The following is a 9,708-nucleotide window of genomic DNA, read 5'->3' as shown; positions in this document are numbered from 1 at the left end:
ACTATTCTGTAATACAGAGCAATCGGACTGGCACTTGTGCTGTCACGACATAAGACAAGCCACAAAAACAAACAAAACAAAACATAAAACCCAAACCAAAAGGCTTAGTTTTGCTTGGTCCAGCAGGGCATCAGGGCCCCCAGTGCTATAACTTACATACATATATATATATTTATCTTTATATATATGGGCAGATGGCACGGTGCACCACCACGGCTTCTTAACCTCACAGGGATCATGCATAACACTATGTGAACGAATACTATGATACACACCGGGAGGCCGTGACCCTGACTGCAGAGCGGGCCGCCAAGGACGTGGGGTGTCTGCGGCTGCTGGTTGGCAGGCCCGAGAGGCCCATGCTCCTCCTCTGCGTACCCTTTTCCTGACCGGCCCAGCCTCCTTGGTTTGTCCTGCACCCTTCTCTTGGCCATCTCTGCTTTGCTGCTACCTGCCGGTCCCACTGTGTAGGGTTAGTCCCAGTGTGTTCTCTCACGGAAATCTCCAGATCAGATAAGTGCCACCAGTCCAGCCAAGCCGGCAGAAGCTCCAGGAAGTAGGAACAGAGACAGGAGCGGGGAAGATGGCAGTAAAATAGGCCTGGGGAAAATGAACCAAGGGACTCTCATCTCTTCCACTTCTGTCTCATATTTTCCCCACCCCCATTTTCACCCTCGTTCAGTTTCCCGGTCTCCCTGCTAAGGAGTTGCCCAGGGGTTCTCTCTTCCCACAGCAGGTGTACCCAGAGCATTCAGAAAGGTACCATACACTTATGAAAAAAATGCAGCAGTTTTTTTGTCTTTTTTTTTTTTCTCAACATGGAAAAACTGTTCAGGCACAAGGAGTAAACAAGCCCGTGTTGCATCCCTGGATTGTACTGAATCACTGGGTCCCCCAGGCTCCCGACCCAACCCTGCACCCCAGATCTGCCTTCCTCATATTTGTGGCCTCCTCCAAAGCAGCCCAAAGCAGCAGTGATATTTACTATTTATATCTCTCTTGCTATATATATCTCTCTCTATATATATATTTGTCTATCCTATATACACATAGGATTTTATGCTTTGAATGAGTGAAGGAGTGAACAGGGAAGGAACACATGAGTGAGGGATAAATGCAACCGAAAGCATTAAGGGACACACTTGTAGGTGCCTGACGTGAGAAAGGGATGCTCCAGACTGGAGAAGGGTCACTGTTCTGGATAAGGCAGTAGCAAGCTGGGATTTTGCAGGACCACAGCTAAAGGCAGCGGGGTGGCAGGAATGGCCAGATGGCAGAAAGGAGAGGGGATCTCATCTGGCAAGGGGGCCTCCTCCACACTCCTGGCCTCCCCAAGCCTGTGTTCCAGACGGCTTCCTACCCTGCCCATTCTGTCCCAGAAGGCCTTGGCAACTGGAGAACACTTTCGCCTTTTGGGGCAAGTAGAGAAGAGGCATACTGGGCTCCTTTGGAGTGTGTGGGGTCTCATAGGGAACACAGCAAGTACAGAGCTGCCCCTTCTGGTCTCCCTCCAGAGCTGCCGGAGACTCCTGGGATCTGCAGAGCCCCGCAGGCTGGGTGGGCCAGGCAAATGCTGGGCTAGTACCATCCAAGGCTGCAACACCTCATTACAAAATACCTCATGATTTAACACACAACCACACACACAGAGCACACGCGCGTGCGCGCACCCACACACACAAAAGGATAATTTGTTATTGGTTGTGATGGTAGCGAATTTTTTTGTCTTTTTTTCCCTATTCACATTACAAAAGGAAAGGGCAAGGTCCTGTAGAACTGACAAAAGAACAAATATTACAAAAATATTACAATTTGTAAAGATTAGCTCAGCCCTCTCAGTTTTCATGAATGAGAGGACCAGACTTAGTGGGAAGAGTGGGGGAGCAAGGAGCCAGCTAGTTGTATGGAATAGTTTGATTTTTTTCCCCCTTCCCCACCAATGCTGAATAACATCTTGCTGTTAAAAATACTGTTTTCTGGGATTCAGACGCCCTGAGGGCTGGTGAGTCCCCCTTCTTCTCAGACTGGGGGAGGAAGGCATAGTGCATCACGGTTTCTTACAGACTGCCTCTCCCCCAAAGATTTGACTCTTTTCACATTATAAACGTGACAACTGCTCTAATCACATGTTTCAAGTTTAAATCTTTTTCCTTTCCAAAGCACTAAGTCTTTAGTATAGTTGCAAAATAGCATCCACCCGACTTTATCACCTCTAATCCACAGTCTAATGATAGCAACCCCCAATCCACGTCCTAACACACGCTTTTTAAGGCCTTCAGATTTGGTGGACGAGATTGGGGGGGGCAGGAGGGATGGGGCCGGGGGACGGGAGGGTGGTCACAGCAGCACCCATCCCTCCGACTTCCCGATATCCCTCACAGCCCTTCTCCCCCAAACTGCCTTCCTAGACCACTTTGTAGAAACCCAAGATCACAATGCAGACACAACTTTATGAGAGCGAGAAAGGAGGAAAAAAAACCCTCTTACACATAAAGCATGAGATGAAACATAGGGCCCATCCCAAAGCAAACACGAGTATTCCAAATGTGCTTTCCAAAAATTAAGCGGGGGCAGGATTGGGGGAAAGGAGAGAACAGAGCAGCGGGGTGGGGGTGGGGCAGGAGAGGAACAGAACAAGTGGACAAACGTAAGAGGTAGCTTTAGAAAAACAACATCCACCCCAACACAGCAAAACCAAGGCTGGGTCAACGCGACCAGCCATGAAAATACACGTATTTTGGCAACGATCATGCACACAGAGGTGGCACCACAACGGTCTGCAAGGATCTTGACAATATAGGCCCTCGAGCCTGAATGACCCTGGAAGTCTTAAGAATGGTGGGTGCCTTCTCCAGAGTGTTTCGGGCTGAACTAATGCTGGGCACAGATGGTCTGAGCCCTGGACAGAACCAACAGTGACTCCTGAGTGCCTCAGGGGGACAGTGAGACCCTGACCCACCATCCCCTCTACCCACCCCTCTGCCCTCCCTGGCCCTCAACCTCCAGTCCTGAGTATTCTACTCCTTCTGCCAGCTCCGTCCAGCTGGGAGGTTGGTGACCAGGGTGATAGGAGGGCCTTGGCTAGCTGAAGTCTAAAAGCCAACTATTACTAATTTACACAAGAAATAAGAGAACACCCTCCCCATTCCTCGAAACCTGAACCTAAAAAAAAATGGGGTTAAAAAGCTTATGAGGTCACAAAAAAACTGAGGTAATTCAAGTACAATGTGCTAACAAGGAACACAGAAAAGAAGCAAAACATACAAAGCCAAAGCGCTTTCGGCTTCTCCTCCTCCTCCTCCACATTCACTTCCTCCTCCTTTTCCTCCCCTTCCTCTTCCTCCCTGTGGACTGGAGGGCCTGTGAGCCAGCAATTCTGTGCTGCTGTCTGGTCCTGGATTTTCCTGCTGGGCTCACTGGGTCTGGGGGTCTCCAGGCCCTGTGCTTTAAAACATCCCCAGCATGACAGTGACTTCCTCCCCTGGAGCCAGCTCCCCCACCCTGGGTTGGGTGTCTGTTCCCTTCTCCAAATGTAGGGCACCTCTGTGGAAGGGCATCCATAGCGTTCCCTTGGACAACGGGCCCCTTCATGGGTCCCTTCCCCTACAGACTGACAGGGTTGTAGGTATGTGTGTGTTTGACTGGTAGGATAGAACATATTTAGTTGTTATGTTTTTCCATTTTGGAAGCAATGACAACTCAGCAGGAATCTTGTTCAAGGTGGGGCTTGGCGTGGGTAGGCATCTGGTGTGTTTGTTCTGTGTTCTCAGAAAGCTAAGGGAAAGAAGGGGCTCTGGAGTGGGCTGCAGCTTTCCCACGAGGAACCAGAGGAGGAAGGAAATACTGCTCAGGTCCCTTAGGGACTAGGAGCTCCTGGGACCTGGAGGACAGCGGCCAAAGGAGCTGGAGAGAAGAGCTAAGAAGGGGCTCTCAGACCTTGAGGGACACCCAGATGTGGCAGGGCAGAGAGAGGAAAGCAACAGATGAAGCAAGTGGTGGCAAGAGAGCCTTTCCCCTCCCAACCTTCCCCCAACAAACCAGAGCTGCCATTGTGAGCATCAACCGGGGACCCCCCCATACCATATGCAGCCCCCTCTCTGCTTCCCTCCCTTCTTCTTTGGGAGGCAGTGGGAGGAGGAGAGGCAGAGTGTGGCTCTGATCAGAGGCTCTCTCACTCACTTCCCAGCTTCCATTTCTAGACACAGAAGGAGGGTCTGGGTAGAGGGAGGAGAAAAGCATGCCACCACGGAAGTGAACAAAACCACCCCTACCCACCCATAAAAATCAAGCACGCCTCCAGCCTCCATGGAGGGCAGAGGCCCCCGGGAAAGGCCAGTGGCTTGGCCTCCAGGGCACCTGGAGCCCCAGAGAGAATCCAATGCCAAATAGCTACTGGGTTTTCCTTCTCTCACATTTACGTTTTCTTTTCTTTTTATCTTTTTATCTTTTTTTTTCTTTGCACAGTCCTCCCTGCATTTCATTTCGCTCTAACTCATTTTTCCTGGCTTTCGCTCCTGCTCCGCCGCATGGGCCTCCCTTCACACGTAGCACAGGTAGAGGTAAGTCTTCTCTATCCTCCAGTCAGGCGGGATCTCCTCAGGCTTGTGACCCTTCATGTGCTTCTGCATGGAGGAGAGGCTAGGGCAGTACTCCGTGCAGATGGTGCACTGGTAGGGCGAGGCGCCATTGTGTGTTCTCAGGTGCTTAATCATGGCGGAGTAGTCCCGGGAGCGCTGGTGGCAGAGTTTGCACTCAAAGGGCTTTTCACCTGGGGAGTGGAGGACAAAGCAGGAGAGAGTGAAGACAAAGAGGGAGAACAATGAGGGCCTTGGGCCACCCTTGGGCATGTGGGAGAATCTCATTCCTCTAGTCCAGTGCTCTCCACTGGACTTCTGAGATGATGGACACACCATCCAACACGGCAGCTACCAGCACACACCACCACAGATGTGGCTAGTACACAGGGATGCTATGTCCTTTGCTGTACATCGTGGTGCCTGATGTGAACAGTCACGTGTGGTGTGGCCAGTGGCTACAGGAATGTGCAGCACAGCACTAGCCCCCTGCCTCACTATTCTCAACTTTCCCAAAGGCCAGGGCTCTTCTTTTCTAAAGAAATGAATGTCTCAAAAGGAGACACTGAGGCCCTGAAGTCCTTGGAGATGTTTCCTCGCTCAGTTTGCCCAGTAGAAGCAGGAGAGTACAGTCCTTCCAAGGCTACAGGTATTAAGGACTGGGGGCGGGAGGAACCCAGGGACTCCAGTCCTTCATATACTCTACATCTGGGGTCTAGCCCAGTGAAGTGCTGAACCCTGCCTTCCCTTCTGAGGGAAGGACTGGGGGCTACAGCCATACTTTAGCCTGGTACCCAACCCTGATCTCCCCTCCACTGGAGTCCCCTGCAGCTGAGCAGAGGATGTAAGGGAACCTTGTTTCGATACAGTAATTAACTGGCCAGCCATCTCGCTATCGATACTCCTCTGAGCAGAGGCCCCAGCAAATAATAAAGTAATGAACAGCCAAAGTGATCTAACTATCGACTGGCTATTTACAATAGTCACTGCCAATACATTTAATGATCCACTGGCCAGGTTACATCCCCAACAAGGGGCTAAGGAAACCTCAGGGCTCTGGGAAATACTCTGGGTCACTTAAGTTGTCAGCAGTGAGCATCCCATCCGCTCCCTGTGGCCCCCAGCTGGAGGAAAGAAAACAGCTCTGGCAACACACTTATCACTCCCTCTGCCCACTTCTCTCCCACGGCAACACACTGACCCCTAAGCCAGCAGGACCTGCCTGACATCATCTCTTCCCCTTCTTCTAGACAGGAGAGCTGTCTCCTCTGATCAGAGATGGCTTCATAATGTGCCAGGTTCTCACTCTCAGATGATTTCCCTCTGAATATCCACCTCCCCACTAACTGGTAGTGTGCTGGTAGTGTTTAACATGAGGCTCTCCAAAAAGCCCTGATCGGTAGCATTTGCCTACTGCTATGCTGCAAATACAGTACTTCCTCCACAACCAATTTTAAGCAATGAAAATGATGTCACAGAACTTGAAATCGGGGGGAAAAATAGGCTTTCACAAACAAGTCCAGTCCAGGCCATCCCCAGGACTCCGCTGTTCCCAATGCAGGAATTCCTGTTAAGTCTGGACCTAAAATCCCAGGGAAAACAGCTGCTCATGTTTCTTTTAAGTAGAAAGGAATGTCAAGGTACTCTGAAATGGTGAAATATCATACATATCAAGGGATTATTAATTCAATACACCTGCTCTAATCTCAGAGATTAACTTGATCTAACATCACAATTTCCCAAACCTATCAAAACCTAATTCGATGTACTGTCATTCTTACTCTAACCCTCCAGCAACACAAAACCACCCTAATCTTCACTTCCAGCTAATCAACCCTAAATCAGAGCTCATCATCACCTTGATGTCAGCCCTAACATTGGTGTGGCTGCCTCAGGGGCTGACCTGGGTTCCCGGTAAAGTGTGCTGTGATTGATTAGTCTTGTCTGCCTTGGCCTTGTGGGGGTGGGGTGGGGTGGGGGTGGTTTTCAGGCCTCACAGAACCTCTTCTCCCTGGTTCATCCTTGGACCATTCTGACTTGGGTTCTCTGGGGAGCCCTCTGCTCCCCAGCCCACCCAGCTGCCCTCACTGGCCCTCAGTACCTGTGTGCACCCTATAGTGTGTCTCCAGCTGGTGCTTGAGGCTGAACTTCTTGCCACAGCCATTGCATTCATAAGGTTTCTCCCCGGTGTGGATGCGTTTGTGGCTCTTGAGTGTGCTCTCATCCCGGAAGCAACTGCCACAGAACTCACACTCGTACGGGTGGTCACCTGTGGAGACAAGGGGTTGGGTCAGGCCTCGCCTTGCGCTGCCTCCTCTTCTCTTCTCACCTGTCTCCTTTCCCTTAGCTCAGGGTCAAGCGCCACTATAGCTTGACTTCGTAACCCTCAAGAAGTCCCTCTAATTTGGGGAACTTCTCACAGTTCCCTAAATACTTCCTGCCCTTTCCCTCTTACACTAACTTAACTATTCCGTCTTTGATTTCCTTTTCTCTTCCCAGTGAACCCCTGGTCATTTTTCAAAGCCTAGCTCACCTGTGTTTGGAAGCCTCCCTTTAGTCTCACAGGAAGAATAAGTCACACTTCCTTCTCTGTCTCAGAGAGAAGAAACATCCAGCATTTATTCTTTTATGTGTATAGTGCAATTTTTATGGAACATTTCCATTAAAATAGCCTATATTTGCTGAATGTTTGCTATTATGCTGAGAACAACACATGGATCATATCCCTTGATCATGATAACTACTTTAAAGAAAGGTGTGATTCTTATTCTTACTAATGAGAAAAATGAGTTACTTAGAAATGTTTAACTCTCACCCTCAGGGTCATGTAGTTAGTAGGTGCACTGCGATCAGATTGTAGTATGGTTCCTAAATCTGGACACAGGGTACTTCTTAGACTGCTAAGAGACACAATACATTGTATCTCCTGGCATGGCCACTATGCCTCTAAAATGGAAGGGCCTCAAGGGTAAGAAGTAAGCCTTATCCATCCCTGTAGCCCAGTGTGCAGCCCAGGAATGGCCCTGTACAAACTCTTAGGAAGCACTGGGTACATCAGGCTTAGGGAAAATTGTCTTTCCTCAGTCTGGAACCTATGCCCATTTACAGACATTCCTCTTTTAACAGAGTCCCATTCCTGAGACTAGGTTGTTAAATTCATTGGCTGCTAGATGAGGAATTTTATATAGCATGTACGTTACGATATTCAGAACAAAGAAACGGTCAAAGGAAACTCCAACTTGATGACTTCGCTTTTATTTGCATAACTCTTACACTGCAGTACTGTAATGTATAACTGAACATAAAATTGTGGTACGGTACTGTACAGTGCAATCAGCAAAAATTACAGTACTGTATAAACAAGGTATCGTGTGTGGGGGAAAAAAAAGATGGGTCATAAGTCCAAACAGCATACCTCAGTCTAAACAGTCGTTAAGCAGGTAGGTTGGTAAACAAGGAACATCTGTACCCTCTTAATGGGCATGCCACTCTTAAATCCCCCGAGGGTAAGAGGCAGGGGTGTGCATTATGTCCCCAAAGTGGGGTTTCAGGGATGAAAGGTGAGGACTTCAGCTACTTATTTATTACAGAAGTGAAGGCGAAGACAATAAAGATAGATTGATCACCCTAGACTTTGTTCATGAATATTTAAATATCGCTGATTCGTCTTGTCACTGTAATTACAATTTCTCTGGGCTGCGTCTCCAACAACCACAGTTTATGGTAAAGAATGGCCCACTGTATTTCACTTGTCCCTCTGCAGATGTGCGGGGCTGCCAACCGTGTAATGTCCTCTGCATTTCATACATTTTCTTCAGCTGCTGAAGGTTTAAGTCATCCACAATGACCTACGTTTTTTCATTATCCCCATGTCAAACTGCGCTCGTGCCTGGGCATAAATTGTCCTTCTCCTTATAGACTCGCATGCCTATGCTTTCACTTCCTCTTTAAAATGATATTTTACTCTCTCCGCTCTCCTCTCTCTGCAGGCCGCTAACCAAACCTCCCCCCTTCCAAATGCAGGCCCCTGTCCCCACATAAATTCTCATCGCTTCTGATGGCTCTGAAGGGTTTTTAAGGCTCTGCGGGGAGCAGATGCTGGGTCTGCTCACTGGCTCATGGGTGGAAGATCTGCAAGGCACATGGAGGCCATGGGGTGGGGGCAGTTCCATCGAGGAAGCGCCAAGAGTTGGGCCATCTTGGTCTAGTTCACACTGATCTATGGGCTCTGCCTGGCTCAGAGATCAGCTGGCAGTCCCCATACACAGATGTGGTGATGGACTGAGTCCTAGCATCCTGTGATGGAAAAACTAGTACTCTTGTCTTCCTGCCGCCAGGGATATGCAGTCTGCCCATTCCTTAGTCCCCAGCCTCATTGAACCCAAGGGGAATGAAGGCTGGCGCAGAGCTGGTGCTAATTGCTTGTGTGTGGAAGAGCGTGAGGGTGAGTGTGTGTGCCCTCCCGACACTCTCCCTCTGTGTCTGCACACGTGGCCCGTCTGGTCTGACATCCAACTCCCCCTCCTTACCAAATCGGCAACGATTACGACTTTAATCAAAGATTCAGTATCCTCATTAAGATATAAATAAATAAATAAAGCAAGGGGCACATGAGACTTCAGCCAGAGCTGGTAATTAAAACGTACATCGGCAGCCACCCAGCCTGGGGGTGTGAGGGTGGATGGCAGCCTGTGCGTGCCTTTCACCTCCAGAGGAGGGCCCTAGGAGTTTAAAAAAGCATCAGAGGGGTTTGTCTGATCAGATTTTTATGAATTTCATTATGACGTAGATCACATGTTAAATGAGTTTAAACAGGAACTCTCTTGAGTCTGCCCAGAGACAGGAATAAAAAGAACTTGGAAAAAAAAAGACAAGGCACCAACACACATGTGCATGCACACCCACCCAGATTCTGCAGCTTGTCAAGCACCTGGCCCACAACCCTCACCCTATGTGTTAATCACATCAGTGTGGCCAAAATGTACACAAAACTGGCGGCAGGACTCAAAATCCAATTTGTGGTATGTTGATTAACTCTGTAGACTCGTTAATGAGCTTGACATTAAGTACAGGACAAACGAGACTAATTAGAGCCCCTCTGGCCTGCCCAGTGCACCTGTGACCCCCCTCCCCA

The 9,708-nt window shown here is 49.2% G+C and overlaps 1 protein-coding gene across 5 annotated transcripts in view; it reads right to left on the bottom strand.

Annotated features, from left to right (window-relative positions):
• Positions 1-775: 775 nt before the first annotated feature.
• Positions 776-9,708, bottom strand: part of Zbtb16 (zinc finger and BTB domain containing 16) — a 179,642-nt gene continuing 170,709 nt past the window's right edge. For all 5 annotated transcript variants that reach the window (XM_010629434.1, XM_010629438.2, XM_010629435.3 and 2 more), the window contains exons 6-7: positions 6,676-6,843; positions 776-4,768 (exon numbers count right to left, since the gene is read on the bottom strand). In XM_010629434.1, coding sequence (XP_010627736.1) covers positions 4,539-4,768; positions 6,676-6,843 — 398 coding nt within the window. In that variant the 3' untranslated portion in view covers positions 776-4,538. The remainder of the gene's footprint in view (positions 4,769-6,675; positions 6,844-9,708) is intronic.

The sequence above is a fragment of the Fukomys damarensis genome, unplaced genomic scaffold, assembly GCF_012274545.1.
Source record: "Fukomys damarensis isolate Sample0158 unplaced genomic scaffold, DMR_v1.0_HiC HiC_scaffold_16, whole genome shotgun sequence".
In the NCBI taxonomy this organism is placed as follows: domain Eukaryota; kingdom Metazoa; phylum Chordata; class Mammalia; order Rodentia; family Bathyergidae; genus Fukomys; species Fukomys damarensis.
The sequence above is the reverse complement of the archived record's forward strand: the minus strand, read 5'-3'. Positions and strand labels throughout refer to the sequence as shown.